The 19,268-nt window shown below is 43.9% G+C and overlaps 1 protein-coding gene across 3 annotated transcripts in view; it reads right to left on the minus strand.

Annotated features, from left to right (window-relative positions):
• appl1 (adaptor protein, phosphotyrosine interaction, PH domain and leucine zipper containing 1) overlaps nucleotides 1-19,268 on the minus strand; it is an 84,184-nt gene that overhangs the window by 51,926 nt on the left and 12,990 nt on the right. Inside the window, exons 2-6 of one of the 3 annotated variants that reach the window (XM_068051694.1) lie at nucleotides 18,046-18,144; nucleotides 13,529-13,588; nucleotides 10,563-10,634; nucleotides 6,685-6,772; nucleotides 932-973 (exon numbers count right to left, since the gene is read on the minus strand). In XM_068051694.1, the coding sequence (XP_067907795.1) occupies nucleotides 932-973; nucleotides 6,685-6,772; nucleotides 10,563-10,634; nucleotides 13,529-13,588; nucleotides 18,046-18,144 (361 nt within the window). The remainder of the gene's footprint in view (nucleotides 1-931; nucleotides 974-6,684; nucleotides 6,773-10,562; nucleotides 10,635-13,528; nucleotides 13,589-18,045; nucleotides 18,145-19,268) is intronic. The other 2 variants (XM_068051696.1, XM_068051695.1) reach the window with 2 other exon arrangements.

Consider the following 19,268-nt stretch of genomic DNA (forward strand, 5'->3'; position numbering starts at 1 on the left):
AATTACACCAGAAGCTATTGAGCTAAATAAAGATCTAGAGTGGTGTCCACAACAGCAATGTTATTATATCAATGTTAATACCAAATGTAGTTCATCCCCACGTAAAACTCAAAATCTCCTGTCCTCTTTTCCCTATCCCATTGTAGCATCTACACAATGGCCACAAGTCAGTTTTGATTATGTGTTTATTGGGCAGCCAAATTTTGGTGACCATTAGAGGTTGAAACATAACAACTTTTATATTGCATTGAGTAGAGCTGGGGCCACCTTCTCTGAACATACAAATCAAGTGCAGCCTGCATCAACCCCAAAGAAAATGTGATGGGTCTCTCAAGCTTGCAGTCCAGAAGAACTATTTTACTGAATCTTCCCACCTATCCAATTTAGCAATTCCAGAAAACTTACCTGGGGGTCTCACTAGCTGTGTAAGGCCTGTGTTTCAGGAACCATCGTCTCACAAACCCCACTGAATTAAATACAAAGCAGCTCAAGACTCTCAGGCACATTATTATTCTCAATTAAAATAATTCTCTGGAAAGTCACACATCATCCTCAATATTATCAAAACTCCCATCATCTTGTGATGTATACATTACTGAAATGCCATGAAGAAAATGCATATCAATTAGTGGGTTCTAATCAAGTATAATTTGAGTGGCTCTCATTGAAGTTGAGAGTACAAGACTATTTGTATGTTTGGATCAAATAAACATGAAAGCTAGTCTTACTCAAATGATGAAAAAGACAGCTGATGCAAGAAATAAAAGCCATATTATTGGGCGTTCAAAGATTTGTTGGGACAAAAATGAGAAGGACCTTTATCCTACAGGTTACTGAAGTCTGTAATGTTGATGCTGGTTACAAATAATGAAAAAAGGACATTACTCACCATTTTTTTAACTGACATGTTGGTAAATTAAATGACACTCACCATTACTTGCTATGGCAAAGACTTCATTTAGGGTTAGCATTTCTGAAAATAAATGAAAATGTTATTAGTAGAATAAATTGATCATGATTTGACTGATTTTATGCCATTTACATTTAATAAGTGTAGGTTTATTTTTAATGGTAACATTCTCTTTTTTCAATCAGAAGGTCATATGTTCAAGCCCCACACTAGAACCTGAGCATGTTCAGTGCAGTATTGTTGGAGGTGTCATCTTTTGGGTGAGACGTTAATCAAGACCCCACCTGCCTGTTGGGTCTCCCTGTGTCTTGCCAAGATTTACTCATCAACAAATACCAGTATAACAGATTAACTAGTTATTTATTTGATTGCTATTTGTTGAACATTGCTGTGTGAAAATTGGCTACCGTGCTTCCTCACTTAAGTGAGCATGCACAAAAATAAACTGTTGGTTTTTTTGTGCTGTCCTATAAGATATGAAAAACTCTATATAAATGCATCTATTCTGTCTTTTTTTCCCTTATGTTTTTCTACATTGCTTTTTCATCTGAGCACACACTTGATAATCTAACAAAACATACACCCAACGTATGGAAATATATGCTATTTTTAAACATTTGCAAGTTGGTATTTGTTTTTTAAATATAACTACACAAGGGCGGGAGATAAGCACACCATTAAACACCATGGGCTGAATTTAGTGAGTCCACTGCAGGTCCTGACGGTGGGCCTGGAAGCAGGCCCCCTCCCCGCTAGTCACGCGAGTGGCTGGCCCACCTTGATGATGCAGCAGACAGCCACTTTGCATCATAGAGGTGCGGGGCCTGGCCAATCTTGTGGCAGGGGCAGGATGCAGGATGCCAAATACGGTATCAAGATAACTTCAGAGCAGGTGCTGGCACCATATTTAAAGCCCTGCCAACTTTACTTCAATTGCTTCCTTGCACTCATTTGCTACTAGCTCTTCACAACTGAGACCCATGTTGCAGCGACTCTGGACACCCCATCCTCCTTAGGCGGACCCCATAGAATGGCAGACACAAAATACAGGGCGGCCCCATGGTTTAGTGATGCCTCCCTTCAGGCTGCAAGGGGAAGTCATAAGATCCTCTTCTCCAGTGATAGCAAGAAGTCCTCCTATCTGACCAAGCAAGCCTGGATGGAGATCACTGAGAATGTCATCAGTCATGGGGTCACCATCCGGACAGGCCAGAATTTTACGCCGCCCCAGCGGATCGGATGGTGGCGTGTGAGTGGCGTAAAATTGAATGGCAGGCTCCAGGAAGCCTACCCTCCCCGATTCCACCTCCGGATAAGTTTATGGAGGTCAGGCGGGGAGTGGGAAACGGCCCGCCCGCCCGAGGCCAATCAAGACCCTTAAGTGGCCACTTAACGGCCCTCGCCCGCCTCCTCGGTATTTTAGCCGTGGCAAGCAGGTAAGCTGGGGACGTGAAAGGCCGCCCAGCGATAGCTGCCGGCCTTTCCGTGCCCCGGCAGAGGGGGCATGGCAGTCAGGCACAGGGTGTCCGATTGAGGGCCAACCCCGCCTCCCAACCCACCCCCGGGACCCAAGACACCCACCTCCCCCCAAACGACCACTCCAGCCTCACCAGGGAAGGACCGATCTCCCTGGTGAGGCATGCCCCTACTTACCTTCCCTCCTCAATCCATGGTGTTGGCTTGGCTGCAGTCCCAGCAGTGGCCACTGCTCCTGGTGGCACTGCTGGGACTAAGAGCTGCCAGCCCGCTGACTGGCCGGCAGCTTACTGAGGCGGGACCTCCTCCCTCAAGTGGAGGGACAATTAAAGCCTGGGGATCTGTAAAATACGGGACCGATCCCCAGGCTAGACGGAAGCAGGTTCGCCTCCGACTTTCACGTTGGAGTCCGACTTTCACGTCCATCCACCGTAAAATTCCAGCCATAGGTACAGTACTGCGAGGGTCAACGACCTCCTTCGTTCTGCCAAGGTGAGTGTTCCACATCTCTCTCCTTTTTAGTGAGTGCAAGTGGCTACGCAGGAGGAAGCAGAACATGGGAAGAGAGGCATTACCACGGCGATGGCAGAGGGGGTTAAGCATCCCTTCATCCTGACACATGCATGGCTGCATCTCAGCCACAAGACACTTTCTTTCACAACTCATCCCCATTAAGTCCCCGACAGCAAACGGGAGCATGAGCTATATAAGAAACCCTAGTTGGGGATAAGGGGCCGACATTAGCAGAATTGCAAGGTTGATCGCTCTGCGAAGTATATCTCCCTCTTTCCATTTGTAGGATAAGATGGCCCACAACAGAAGAGAGGCAGCCCGGACTGGAGAAGGCATCCCAGATCTTTGGCCTCTCACCAAAGCAGAGCAAGAGGCATTAGAATTGGCAGGGAACCAGGGCGGCCACTCCACAGGAGATAGAGACACTGGAGACTTCGCACAAGAGAGAGCAAGGATTGGCTTCCATTGGCATACAGTTCATTTCTGGAGATCCACATCATGTATGGTTGACATGATGAGATCTGCACAGCCTGATCCACACCTTTGTATTCTCTAGGGGAGATGGTGGTGTAGTGGTAATGTCACTGGACTAGTAAAATGGCTTGGGGACACAGGTTCAAGTCCCACTAGAATTGATAGCTAGTCTCAGTAATGGTGCCATGAAACAATCAACTGTTGTGAAAACTCATTAAGGTCCTTTAGGGAAGGAAATCTGCCATCCTTACCTGGATGGCCTACATGTGACCCCAGACCCACAGCAATGTAACTGCCCTCTGAAATGGCCTAGGAAGCCACTCGGTTGTCGAGGGCAATCAGGGATGGGCAACAAATGCTGGCCTGCCATGAAAGAATAAAATAAAATCATGCAGGAGACTCAACCAGAAAGGGGCAGCCATCAACCTCCGAGGAGGAGGAGCACTCCGATGACACACCGTTCCATGACTCTCCTGCATCTTCCACTAACACAGATACTTTCACCTCGGTGGGTTACCACTCAGCTGAGAGCACCGAACAGATGCCCGAGCAGCAGGCTGAGGCTAAGACAGCCGAGGCCTCTGACAGTCGGAGGACTATGGGTGGCCAGGCCCTTGCTGAGCCCCAGACTGATGCCAAACTTCTGGTGTCGACAGCACAGGGCATGCTGGAGTTGCAGCGAGAGGTAAGACAACATATGGCGGTGATGCCAGAGGCAATGCACAGCCATGAGCGGATGATGGAGTCGTCCAACCATGCCATGAGTGCTACCATGTCTCAGGCATATTAGCGCTCGGCTTCCTCCACTGAGCTTGACGACCCTCATGGAGAGCCAGATGCCACAAATGCGTGCAGACCTGCATAACATCCCCTTGGCCATGGGCTCTACACAGCAGTGGCAAGTTGAGAGGCGGTGAAGTGCCAGGAGTCTTCTCTAACTCCTCGTCCTTCTCTGGTGAGCAGGGAGGTTCAAGTGAGCATTGAAAGGGAAGAGGAGAGGCTGACCTCCACAGCTGGGGGCTCCCCTCAGCCCCTCTACCAGTGAGCCAAGCTCCAGCAGCCACTGTCTAAGGAGAGTCCTGAACCAGTGCAGGAAACCCTCAAGCAGCCGGGGTCCTCCAGGCCTCAGGCAGCCAGAGGACAGCCGCTGAAGTCATCACCTGCCAAGCGGCAGCCTGCCTCCAGCCCAGCTACTAGCAATGGGTTCAACACACATAGGAAGCACTTGTAAATGCATAAAGAAAACCACCTTGACACACTTGGGGTTCACCGGCGTTTGAAATCTGACATGTACTGCATCATATAAAGTTCTTTTGTTCAAGCAATTAACCTTCATTGTGTAAAAGTGATTATTCTTTCATGCATTAATTGTAAGATGCTTCCCCCTTAGTGGATGCCAATGTAGGCACAGCTCTCATTTGAATATGATCTCCCATGGAGACAAGCGCATGGTTCAGCTAGGCACTAGGCACGGAATACAAAGGACGTGACAGATTACATGCATTAAGGTGGCCATCAGGGTGGCTTGAAGCGGGCAACTATGAGATTGGCTCTTGCCTCTGACCCATTGCTCAATCTGCCTGGCCACTAATGCAATGGTTTCAACATCCAGCGCTACTTGCTCATCTCCCTCCTTCGTGTCCTCCTCGTCATTGGAGCAGTGTCGCTCAATCATGCAAGGCCTCCTCCCTCTGCAGTGCTACATTGTGCAGAGCACAGCAGACCACCATGATACGCGAAACCCTCGCTGGGGGACAATGCAGGGCTCCACCGGATCGATCTAAGCAATGGAATTTCATCTTCAGCAGCCCAACGGTCTGCTCAATGGTTGCTCGGTTGGACCCATCAAGTGTTGCACCTCTTCTGCTGCACCGCGAGGGTTCCTCACAGGCATCAATAGCCAAGTCTTCAATGGGTAACCCTTGTCCCTGACAATCCATCCCTGCAGGCAAGGAGGGGGCTTGGCCAAGCAATGGCCCCTGGACTGTCAAGGTATGTAGACATCATGGCTGTTTCCTGGGAAGGGGCGCATACCTGCAGGAAACGCTTTCGGTGGTCGCAGATCAGTTGAACATTGATGGAATGGAAGCCCTTCCTGTTGGTGAAGGCGGCTGGCTGGTCCGTTGGAGCCTTGATGGCCACATGCGTGCAATCTATCACACCTTGCAAAAGCGGAAATCCAGCGATGGCCCCAAATCCGATGGCCTTCTTGGCCTGTCAGGGTCTGTCCGGTAGCAGACATAGTTGTCAGCCCTCTTTAACAGGGCATGGGTCCCCTCCTTGATGAAACGGTGGGCTGCTGCCTGGAAGACCCCACACCTGTCCCCGGTGGATCTTAGAATGATCCAGATGTGTAAAAGTTTAGTCCCACTGTGATCCTCAGGGCCACTGGCATAGGGTGAATCCTGAATCCCAGAGGTTGTAACTCATCCTGCAACAGGGTGCATAAGTCAGTGACAGCCTCCCTAGGGAGGCATAGTCTTTGCTGACTATGCCGCTCAGACATCTGGAGGTAGCTGATTCAAGTCCAGTATACTCTCTGCCGCAGATGCACCCTTTTTGGCATGGGTGGCTACTGCTGGTCTCGTGGTGGAGCTTCACGAGCAGGCATAGCTGCCTCTTGGCCCGCCATTTGTCGGGGACACTGCATCACACTACTGGGGTCTAAAAAGACAGGATGACCAATGGGCTTACAGAGCTGTGTCGATGCAGAGACAACCCTGCCTTGGTAGCTGAGCTTTTGCTACTTCTCCTGACAGAATTCCTGATGGCCCTTGCTGATAGCTGACCCTCTCATCATCAAGACCCTGCTCAGCCGGCACTTACACGCGAGACCCCAACCCTGCCTCGCAGAGCACCTGAGAACCCAATGCCCCTTGCAAAGCACACAGCACTGTAGGCCAACAATGGCCTCCGCACACCCCTCTTCCCCTATGTAGTGCTGGACATGGCTGCCTACCTGTCGTGGCACTGAGGCCTTGCTTCGGTGCCACCAGCTTTTAATGGTCAGAAATCTGAAGGCGTGTGAGGGCCACCCGCCATCCACTTAATCCCAAGCACCCCACTGAATCATGATGAATTACATGCAAATGTATCAAAAGCAAGCGCTCTACAATTTAAATCACACTGCTGTTGCATCGGGGCAGCAATGTCGCCTTGGTGCTTTCCCGCCACTAATTAAATCCAGAACCAATGTCAAAACGCCAAATTTCTAGACGGACGCTTCCGATGCGATTCTCCGTCCCCCCATGCCACCCTTCCCGCTTCAAATGGCCACACTAAATTCAACCCTATGAGTGCGATTTTCATACCTTTTAAATCCTTTTCCTTAAACTGTGTAATGGGGAACATCATGGCATCAGCTAACTGTGTTGAAAGTACAGCATGGCAGGAGCTGAGCTAGAAGACAACAGTACATTTCATTCTCTAGAAAAAAAATACAAGAATCTGAAGTCTTTTAACTTTAGGTTTCGGTATAGTCTTCCATACTGCTGAAACTTTCAAACAATCCAGAGTTCACAGAAAAAAAGATACAGCACCTAGGGTTACCTTGACTGTTGAATCCTGGACCACTCTTAATGGTTCACTGACTTTATTTAGATACTAGCAGAGGCAGACAGATTTGTTTAACCTCTGATCTGCTCTAAATTAGCTGATATAATCTGGAGTGTTTAATTTGTCTCAATTACTGAAGATAACATCTGCTCGGGTTTCTGCTTCTGCTCTCCATCAACAGATTCCTCTGGGATGTGGTTGTATGGATATCAGGTGAGGACAGGATTGAGCTGAGCTGTGCTGCTCCTTACAGCAAGCTGAAACATTCTATGGATCAAACATTTAGAATGACCCCGACCTGAAACACTGCACAATGCCCAGAATCTGTGGAACTAAAAGGAGAGTAGAAAATTGGCAGTAAGGAGGGAAAGAAACAAATAAAAGTGTTGGATCTTTTCATATTGGGGACAGGATGCAAAAAATAAACCACGATGAAGACTCAACCCTATTATTCCACATTTTACATGACTACACTAAAGTAGAAGTTCTTCTGTTTAAATCCTATGCATTTCTAAAACTCAACAGTGGGTTCTCCCATGAATCTTAGCAGTTTAGTTGCACTATTTAAAATAAGTTTATAATGCTAAAAAGATAAAAATAGTAGAAATACTGCTTAATGGTCAACTGCAATTTTTATTTGTTCGTGGGATATGAGAGTCGCTGGCAAGGTGAACATTTGTTGCCCATCCCTAACTGCCCTTGAGAAAGTGGTGGTTAGTGGACAGTGCTGTTAGGAAGGGAGTTCCAAGTTTTTGACCCAGTAACAGTGAAGGAATGGAGATATAGTTCCAAGTCAGGATGGTGTGTGGCGTGGAGGGGGAACTTTCTGGTAATGGTGTTCTCACATATTTGCTGCCCTTGTCCTTCCAGGTAGTCACAGATTTGGAAGGTGCTGTTGAAGGAGGCTTGGCAAGTTGCTGCAGTGCATCTTATAGATGGTACAAAATGCTACCACTATGCATTGGTGGTGGAGGGAGTGAATGCTTAAGATGGTGAATGGAGCGCCAATCAAGCTTTGTCCTGGATAGTATCGCGCTCCTTAAGTGTTGTTGGAGCTGCACTCATCCAGTCAGGTAGAGAGAATTTCATCACACTCATGACTTGTGCCTTGTAGATTGTGATCAGGCTTTGAACAGACAGCTGGTGAGTTATTCGAGGCAGAATTCCCAGTCTCTGGCCTGCTTTTGTAGCCAAAGTATTTATATGGCTGGTCCAGTTAAGTATCTGTTCAATGGTAACCCCAGCATGTTGATGGTGGGATTCAGCAATGGTAATGATGTTTGGTAATGTTTTTAAACATCAAGTGGAGATGGTTAGATTCTCTTGTGGGAGATCGTCATTGCGTGGCACTTGTGTGGTATGAATGTTACTTACCACTTATGAGCCGAAGCCTGAATGTTATCGAGGTCTTGCTGCCTGCTGGCATGGGCTACTTCAGTATCTGAGGGGCTGTGAGTGGTAGTAAACACTGTACAATCATCAGCAAACGTCCCCACTTCTGACCTTAATATGGAGGGAAGGTCATTGATGAAGCAACTGAAGATGTTTGGGCCTAGGACATTACCCTGGAGCTAAGATGACTGGCCTTCAATAAACCACAACCACACCATTTGTGCTAAAGACTCCAATCAGTGGAGAGATTCTCCCCTGATTTCCACTGACTTCAATTTTGCTAGGGCTCGATGCCACACTCGGTCAAATGCTGTCCTGTGTCAAGGACAGTTACTCTCATCTCTTTTTCCATGTTTGGACCAAGACTGTAATGAGGTCTGCAGCTGAGTGGCCCTGATGGAACCAAACTGAACATCGGTGAGCTGACTGTGTGTCACTTGATAGCAATGCTGACATCGTCCATCACTTTGTCGATGATTGAGCATAGATTGATGGGACCGTTATTAGCCAGATTGAATTTGTCCTGTTTTTTGTGGACAGGCCATACCTGGGCAATTTTCCACATTGTTGGGTAGATGCCAGTGTTGTAACTGTACTGAAACAGCTTGGCTAGGGATGAGGCTAGTTCTGGAGCACAAGTCTTCAGTACTACAGTTGAGATGCTGTCAGAGCCCATTGCCTTTGTTGTATCCAGTGCCTTCAGCCATTTCTTGATATCACGTGGAGTGAACTGAATTGGCTGAAAACAGGAATTTGTGATGCTGGGGACCTCAGGAGGAGGCAGAGATGGATCATCCAGTCGGCACTTCTGGCTGAAGATGGTTGCAAATGTTTCAGCCTTGTCTTTTGCACTGACGTGCTTGGCTCCCCCATCACTGAGGATGGGGATGTTTGCGAAGTTTTCTCCTCCAGTTACTTGTTTAATTGTCCAGCACCATTCGTGACTGGATGCGGAAGAGCTTTGATTTGATCCGCTCGTTATGGGATCGTGTTCTGCCTGTCGCATGCTGCTTCGGCTGTTTAGCATGCATGTACTCCTGTGTTGTAGCTTCACCGGGTTGGCATCTCATTTTCAGGTATGCATAATGCTGCTCCTGGCATGCTATCCTGCACTCCTCATTGAACCAGGGTTGATCCCCTGGCTTGATGGCAACAGTAGTGTGAGGGATATGCCGGGAGATGAGGTCTGGGATTCGACAACAGCCTTCCCACTCGGGCCAATTGAGGACCTTAAGTGGCCTATTAACAGCCAATTAAGGGCAGCTTCCAGACGCCACTGGGACCTTACCACCAGCAGGCGGGTGCCTCTGCCATGCGGGGAGGGCGTCTTGTAACATGAGGCGCACTCCTTGTGGGCTCGGGTGGGGGGGGAAAAGGGGTGTCCCTCCTGTGGGCAATCTGCGGCCCATGGAGGAAACCTGCTGGGAACCCCACGTAACCCCCCCCACCCCATGACCACCCCCCACACCCCCTCGCCGGGGCCATCCAGATTGGTCCCGGGGACAGGGATCCTAGCTCCTAAAACTTAAATTTAAGACGAATGGAGGATCGTTCTGGGGTGGAGGTGGTGGCACAAAAAGGCAGAGGCGGGCTTTGCCCTGTCTTTTCGGTCCAGTGCTGGGAGCCCTGTCTCCAACATAAAATCCAGCCCAAGGTTACAGATAATGGTTGAATACAATTCTGCTACTTCTGATGGCCCATAGCACCTCATGTATGCCCAGTTTTGAGCTGCTAGATCAGTTCTGCATCTCTCCCATTTGGCACGGTGGCAGTGCCACACAACACAGCATGTTGATGGGATTAAATTCAGAAGCTTTTTTCCCCCTAAATTCAATATCTATCTCTTACGAATTTATTAACTTGAAATTATTTTTATAAAATACATGGCATAGAAATTGAGCATCATTTTATCATAGGACATACCAAAAATATAAACAGACTATTTGTTGGCTTGGTAACTCCACCTCAGGTACTAAAAGGCTAGGTCAGGTTCTGTATCATAAATGTGTCACCTCCAGAATGTCCCAATGTAATTGCTATCTCTCTTTCTAAACCTTTAGAGATGAGGCTGTGAAATTTGAGAGCAATAGCTCTTCTTAGAAAATGAAAATCAATGCCAGTGAAATCAAACATTTAACAAATTATGAGCCATTTTACTTCTAACCCATTACTATTGCACGGCTTGGTTAATGTAATCAAGTGATATTTTGCCTTGATTGAAACAAACTAAGTTAATACTTACTTCATCTATTACTTGAGCAAATTGCTGCAGAGTGGTGGTCATAACCTCATCATCACCAACTAGTGGAAAACGCTATCAAAAAACAAAAAGTTAATAAGAAACAAAAACTATTTACATTTTTGGACAGCAACTAAGTGCACTTTGGTGAAAAGGAACAAAATTTTGTTCTATTTCATTATAATTTCCTTACTTAATTTATTAACTTGTCCAACTGGCATCTTGATTGTGAATATCAGCAGGCTATTTAACTATACTTGACGACACTACGATATCATTCTTATTTAAACAAAACTAATGTCCTGGGAGGAAATGAGAAGTTCTGTGTTTTAGTGCTCTGAACATTGGAATAAGGAACAGCAGAGATGCGGATAAATGGAAGGAACAGTAAAACAAGGAAAGGAATTTCATTTAATAAAGTGTCATATAATTGTGGGGTGGGGGGGGGGGGGGGCAGGGAGGATAAAAATAGGTCTTGATTATTTTCATTTGTGTTTTAAGGCCTTTGTGGTCATAACACTCTTTGTAAAGACATTTGAAAGATTAGGAAGTTCAAACTGCTTAAAAACAGACACCTGATGTTATGAAGCAGGATTTTACATTTTCTCCACATTGCACAAGATTCTGTGCCAGCCGGTGACTTGCTCCACAGTCTTTCTCAATACCACACTGTAATTAGCCTTTTGGAGATACAGGAATCTGGCCCTTGTTCACCAACTGATAGTTTCTCCTCTTAGTATCAGAATCCACCCCTAATAGGTGACTGACAGTAACTATCTGGACAGGGACTGCTGGGTTATTTTCGCACATCACTCTGCCAGGGTTATTTTTTTTTTTTTAGAGATACAGCACTGAAACAGGCCCTTCGGCCCACCGAGTCTGTGCCGACCAACAACCATCCATTTATACTAACCCTACAGTAATCCCATATGCCCTACCACCTACCTACACTAGGGACAATTTATAACAGCCAATTTACCTATCACCTGCAAGTCTTTGGCGGTGGGAGGAAACCGGAGTACCTGGAGGAAACCCACGCAGACACAGGGAGAACTTGCAAACTCCACACAGACAGTACCCAGAATTGAACCCGGGTCCCTGGAGCTGTGAGGCTGCGGTGCTAACCACTGCGCCACTGTTATGGCAGCATTGTCAAAGCCTGCCACTAAGTTGGCTGCTCATCCTCTTAGCCTCGCCTTCCTGCATTCCATATGCACCATGCTCCAGCTAGAGGAGAAAGGGTTTCATTTATAGAAGATAGTTTAATTCAGTGAACAGCTGAACCATACATACTAGGAAGGTTGCAGATTTTGATCCTTGGTCTGTGTTAATTACTTATGTGAGGAGTAGGGGTGCTTTAAATAGCCTGAGTGTCTTTAGGTGGGGGAATATTGGATAAAGAAAAATTTAGGCTTGTTTCTGGTGCCATTGTTTAAATAGTCTGTAAACACACTCAGTTGAAAGTTACACATAAATAATGACCCTTTGGGAAAGGTACTGGAAGAAGCTTGGTATCTGTTTAACAGTACGACAGCAACAATTTCAAAAATTAGCAAAAAGAAAAAAAAAATCAAAAAAAATTTCTGAAATGGGATAAGGAATACATTTCAAATCTTAACTTTATAATTGGCTTTTACTGTGGAGACAAAATGACCAAAAAAAAGTTAGGTAAGAACTAGAACTGTGTGATTATACCTTTTAACATAAGCTTTCTCCACTACTGAACATTTTATATGAAAATGTTGGAGTAAGCAGAGACAGAAAGGAATACAGATAAACAGCTAAACAAATCAGCATGTCCCAGATGCAAATTAATTTGTTCAATGTGCATACTCAAATGTACCAGTCTTGCTTTAAAGCTAGAATGCCCAATTCTCTATCTACATCAAGAGACAACTAGCAACTTCTTCATTGCAAGCAGCAATGTAAAACGAGCAAAGATAATATCCATCTTTCAGAGGTGCAGGAATAGTCTAGAGTCCCAATAAGTATCCAGCTGGTGATGTCTGCATTAACTGGAATTAACATAATGAGCTCTGTAGGTGTATTCTGTACATCTATTGAGGAAATCAATGCAGCAGGGAACTGAACGTGTGGAAAATGCTTCAAGTCATTTTAAATTTAATGCTGTTGTATTTTACAATTCCATTATCTATGACCACTTACACTAACTAAGTATTAAAGCACTATATAGCTCTTAGCTGTGTCGTAGCAGGGACTGGCTATGGTACATCTTCAGCACACTGCATGCTTCCCTCCAGGTTCTAGCTTAGTGACACGATTGGGTGTTTCCAAGCACAAGTCATTGAATGCACTGTAATTGATTATAGTTAATTACCCTAGGAAACCAAAGTTTACAGCACTGTGTGTATGTATATGTGTGCGTGTATGTATATGTGAGAGTGTGTGTGTGTATGTATATATGTGCGTGTGTGTATGTGTGTGTGTACACCTTTCAATCCATTCTGTTTGCATCTCCACTTTTCTATAAAAATGTGAAACCTAATCCCACTGCTCCATGCTCTCCCCATAGCACTATATCTTCTGCCTCAAATATTTATTCAATTTTTCCCTTAAAAGACACAATTGTACTTGCCTCAACAACTCCCTATGGCAAATCATTCCATGCTCCAACAAATTGGCAAAGAAATTTCTCAACCTCTCTCCTCACTTTCAACTTCAAATAGATGATCCCGCATCAGTGATTGTTCCAATCGATAGAATTAATTTTCTTTCCCTATGCACCCTATCAAAACCTTTCATAATTTTAAGAATCTTTCACCTTCTCTGCTCCACTGGAATTAGTCTTTCCCTATTCACATTTCTCAATTATTGTGCTGTACCCATTTCATTCCAGTGAATCTACGCTTTAATGTTCTTCCTATAAATCAAACTAACAAAAGGTACTTTTGTACATCAGTAACTGCAACTCCAGCATTCTGCTTCGACTTTCTTCAATTTATTTTTACCTGTTTCTCGTATTCCTTGAGCAGTTTGGAGGTCAAATGCGTTGCTGTGCTCAATTCATTCTGCAAGAGAGAACTCAGATCAAATTAGGCTTTTGGGTTTTTCTCCCTTCAGTTCTTGAAAGTGCTTACTCTTGGTGCAGTATAGTTTTGCAAGGGCAGGCATCCTTTTGATACCTCACCTAATTTCCCAATACTAGTGTGTGTTTTCCACTCTTGCACCTGCCAGACAGTTTTTTTTTTTGCTCTTTCACTATAATGGATGGAAAACTGTGGACTGGCGAGCACAAAAGCAAAACAACCTTGGCCCGAGTGTCACCAGCTTTATTTGACTGTGCAGAGCATTACAGCTGAGGCTGCTCAACATTCAACACACATGAATGTTTTTCATTAGGGACCTATAACTGATTTTTTTCCCCCTGTCATAGCCAAGGCTAACTGCAGCATCCTGAATGTTGATCTGGCTGACATCAGCTGGTTGAGCATAGATGTAGTCTCACACCAGATTTCTACTAGTCCGTGCAGATTAGTATTGACTTTGTCAACAACATCACTGTGGAAACTTTAAACTTAATGAAAAATCCAGTAATCAATAATGTTCACAATGCAGTTTCCTTCAGACCATGAGTCCAAATTCTCTTTACAGGCTGTAAATATTTGCATATGGTAATTCCACCACTCCCTGCCTCTTTTCACACTACTACTTTTACTAGTATTTTTAATATTACTTCTCCCTAAAATGTTATTAAACATCACCTGGACTTTTCATCACAGGATAATGTACCATACTGACTGGCCGTTTAAGAAAGCTTCAGCTGTTTTTTCATCTCCATTTCCCTGTGTAAAACCAAGGATCATATGCCTTGGCAACAAAATGGTGCGAGTGGTTATCGCTGGGTAGCAAAATGCAAAAACCCAGATAGTTTGCCAGATAGAAAATTGTGAGCCTGATGCTATGCTAATAAAAAAAGCTGGAGCTGCCAGAGATGTTGGATGTATAACTAAATACTATACATGTGGCCAACCATTACACTAAAATACTTCCTTACAAAGCTTTTATAAAAGCACTTATGCTGCTCAGTTTGCACTGTTGCAGTATGATTTCTGCTATTCCCAAAGGCAAAATGTGCAGCTAAATAAGTGGAGATTTGGGTTTTAGTTTTGGAAGCAATATCACCTCAGGGAATTGGTGCATCACTGTTCAGGTTTCACTGACTGCAGTATAACTGCAACCACTGCAACACAAACTTTTAAAGTTTTTGTTAAAATTTTTAAAAATCTCTCGGTTAGTCTGCTGGTCCTCCATTACAGTTGTAACGTGGTTATGAAAGTGCTTCTATTTAAAAAGAATTTTTTTTGAGGATTCGTAATTTAGAAATCATGGACATAGGTTTATTTGGGAAAACTGAAAAGACTCCATGGATTTGTTTTTTTAAGAAGTTCACTGAAACGACACTTGAGATGTGTTTGAAAACAACCTTTCCTGGATATTACCTGACTTAAGATAAATAAAGAACAAAAACCTTGGTGACTTGGGGGAGATGTTTACAGAGAAATGGCATGTCGAGATGTATGAGGCAAGATTTGGTTTCATTTCTGGGATACTGTTTTGACTTTCTGATTGGGGTGTGGACTGTTTTTGAAAGCAGTTGGAGATCAACCTGCCAGGAGAGAAGCACCCAGCTTGCCTCCTTCCTCTTGTCTCTGAAACGCTGCGTATCGAGGGTGTTTGATAGCTCCAACCCCTGATGCCGCATTTCTCCTGAGAAGCTGGAAAAACCTGACAGATTAATCTTCGACACCGCCTGAAAACAGCTGCTCCAGAGAAGATCCCAATGACCTGTCTGTGTGTTCTCAGATGCCAAACTGTATGCCATTTTGGGACACAACATATCTCATCTGTTTTCTTCAAGAATTAACAAGTATTTGGCCAAAGTATTCTTCTTTTGTCTGTTTTTTGTAAAAGAGCTCTGCAGAGAAAATCTCTTATTTTTTCCTCTTTAACCTGTGTGTGTGTGGCAGGGGGGGGGGGGTATTTAAAAAGGGAACTTTCATATTTCAATCTGTCTGTTAATGATTTGTTTCTTTACTGACTAAGTCTTGTTTTATATTGAACTGATAATTTTGTTGTTTAAGAAACCTGATTGGTGTATTTTATTCTGGGATAAAGAGTACATGATTGACATATCGGTAACTGGGTAAACATTTAAATATATGTTGGACCTGTGGAGAAGTGGAACTAGAAAAGACAGTGCCTCGGTCATAACAATGTTCTTAAGTTTGTTTCTTGTGTCAACTCCATCCTAACATTTAAAATATTAATGGTATTTGGAAAGTTACAAGCAATGCCCTGCAAGTGCATTTAAGTAAATCTGCAGAGAGTTTTTTTTCACCGATTCCTCTATGATGCGAAGTCGGTGTATAGTTGTGCCCATTTGTATTACTCTGAGACTTAATACCACTGTAACCATTTGGTATTGAATTTTAGATGAAATCTACAGCACAGAATCAGATCATTCAGCCTAAATTGGCTATGCCAGCGTTTGTGCTCCATATAAGCCTCCTCCCACCCCTCTTCATCTTTGTGCTGGATATTTAAATAATTTCCAAATCGTAATTAAACCTAAAACTAGAACCAGAACAGCTGTTTAATATTACACTGCATATACAGGAAGCACGTAGTCCACCAGATAATAAAAAACTAGTCAATTTCTGTCTTTTTAAAAAACAAATAAATTTAAACAAATAGCTTAAAACATACATGCTCTTCACTTTCTTACTTTTGTTAGACAGAAAATGTAAAAACAACAATCCAGATTTGTGCCATGTTCATTGCCTGCATTCAGCTCCGTATTTACAAACCCGATAATGCTCATTACTGCATTCGCTTGTGTACTTCTTTGCAGTTTTTATTTTTGCTTCGAACAACATAATCTTGCATAAGTTAGTGCACACTGACATCCTTGATTCAAGTGGACTATAGACATGTGAAGTGTTTTTAAGCATTTGTGCTTGGAGTATAGAAATTTAAAAGTTTAACCATACATCTTCCACTTAAGTGATTTTGCTCCTCCAATGGCTCAGTGAGTTTATTCAGCAAATAACTGAGCCACACAGATCCGGAAGCGCCTAATAATATCAACATCTGTGCCAAGTTAGCTCATCACAGCTAAGGGATAGTAGTGGCACTAGAATTCACCTCCCTGCCCCTGTTGCACAGGAAAAATTCTGTCAGTGTGTGCACATCAGGTGACTGCCTGATTGAGTTCGGCTGTGATACCTCCATTCTCATTAGCCTGTCAACATCCATTGTCAGAGTTCATACATGAATATCCAATTTGGTGAGGCACCAGAGGTGACTGGCACCATACTGCAGCAAGGAGTTGATGCCTTCACAATGGGAAGCTAAATCTACCCTGGTGCATCCCCAATGGTACAGTGGATAAAGGTACAGCATAGTATGGCTGAACAAAATAGAAAGAATGTGAGCAACAGGCAAGGCCAGCATTTATTACCCATCCCTACTTGCCCTTGAGAAGGTGGTGGGGATTACTGATCAGACAAAATAATTTAACTGGTTTCCATTTCTCCTAGCTAGTGACAAAAGTTTAAGTTCTTACTCCTGATCACTAATGGTGAGCAAAAGTTGGCTATTTGATGGATGGCCATCATAGCTGGGTCAAGTCCTGTCCACACAGCACTTGTCCCCACAGGTTATTACAAGGAGTTGGAGCTGGTTTTGCCACTTCTGAGTCCAGTGAAAGCTGGAGACAATTGTTGCACTGCTATTGCTGCCCAAACTGAGGTTAAATTATTTTTCACAAAACATCATTTCGTTCTGAGCTAGATTATGTTCTAGCTAAATTACTCAACTGTGCCACCACTCTCTGGAAATCCCTCTCTAAACCCTCTCCACCATCCCACCACCTTTAAGACCTTGCTTAAAACCCACCTCTTAGATCAAGCTTTTGATCATTCCACCTAATATCTCCTCCTTTGGTTCGGCATCCATTTTTCTCTCTGTGAAGCCTTTGGGATGTTTGTGCCACATTAAAGGCACTAACTAAATGCAAGTTATTGATGATGCTGCTGTAGTGCTGATATTATTAGTTCTGCACTTGTGATTCCAATTGCCAACAAGTGGTTAGCTGGCACATCCAAAAAGAAAAATCAAACACTTCACCACTCCCCAGGAAACTCATCTGCTGCCGAGCGTCCAGTATCCTTTCTTTTAGGGAGTTGATGAGGATTTTGTAGTGTGCTCAGTCATGAGCATGGGGATGGATAATAATTCTAACAACAAAAAAACAAAGGAAAAAGAAAGGAGACTATAGGATTGGAATCAGTAAGGACATCAAACTAATCAACGCATCTGACTCTGAAAATAGTGATTGTACAAAGGAGTAATTTTTACAGAATGTAAAGTTATAACTGGTTGCCATTCTATTCCAGTATACCACATTTCATCCTATGCTAATCTCCTATAATTGATGACCTAGTCTGATAATTTGGAACTATACCTGTGCATCGTAAATCCGCTTCATGGCATTGTAAAGTTGACTGGTATAATTTGAGACGGCAGCAGCATCTTCTTCAAACACTCCCAGCAGTGAGCGTGTCTGTCCAAGATTAAAAAAAAAGCTAAGTTTGTCAAACTAACATATCCTGTCTTTTGAAACTTGAACTCATGTAGGTTAATACTCATGTATTCAATGTATCCCTATCACGTAGTAACAGTGCAAGTGAACTGCTTGATTTAGTAAACTATACAGACACCACCTCCTATAGTAGAGTAAGGCTGTGCAGGAATTTATAGGTGAGAACCAGGATCTTAGCAAAGCCTCTACTGGTAATTCTTCAACTCCACACCTGGTTTAATTCACATCCTTTCTTAGAATTGAAGGGAATGCTGCACTGGCAAAGGTGTCATCTTTCAGATGAGACATTAAAGAAGGCCCCGTCTGTTCCCTCAGATAGACCTAAAAGGTTCCAAGACACTTTTCAAAGAGGCACAGTGAAGTTCTCCTTGTGCCCTGGACAAAACTTATCCTTCAATCAGCACCTAAGAAAAATGATCTCATTTATTTCATTGCTGTCTGTGGGAGTTGCTATATGCAAATTGGCTGCTGTGTTTCCTGCATTATGGCAGTGACTACACTTCAAAAGGTACATCATTGATTGTAAAGTGACACCCTGAGGTTGTGAAAGGCTTTATATACATGCAAGACTTTCTTTCTTGGCCATGATTCATATCTTCTAGTATACTACAAGGCTTCCTCCAACAAAGGGGTCTGTCTTTTTTTTAAACCCGTTCCTTGGCGAGGCCAGCATTTATTGCCTACCCCTAATTACCCTTGAGAAGGTGGTGGTGAGCTGCCTTTCTTGAATCGTGCAGTCCATGCGCATTGAAAGACATTGAAACCTAAGGAATCTTTCGCTCCTTGCCTCAAAGTGCCAGTAGCAGAAAATACGACTAGCACACAGCAGCGGCATTTTCTGACCTCTCAGCCAAAATGTATTTTTGGCATTGCTAGTGTATACAACTATTGCAACATTTACTGCTATTGGAAACAATTCAGTAATTGTAAAAGTGGTATAATATGGTTTGATCCTAGATTTCAGAGGGAAAAAATCTTCTAAATCAATGTAATTTCTAACGATGTGTGATAAAACTCAATGAACTGCATTGCAATGGAAGATTACAAATTCATGTTACGAATTTAAGTTACTGTATGTGACAGAC

Source organism: Heterodontus francisci, chromosome 19, assembly GCF_036365525.1.
Source record: "Heterodontus francisci isolate sHetFra1 chromosome 19, sHetFra1.hap1, whole genome shotgun sequence".
Taxonomy (NCBI): Eukaryota; Metazoa; Chordata; class Chondrichthyes; order Heterodontiformes; family Heterodontidae; genus Heterodontus; species Heterodontus francisci.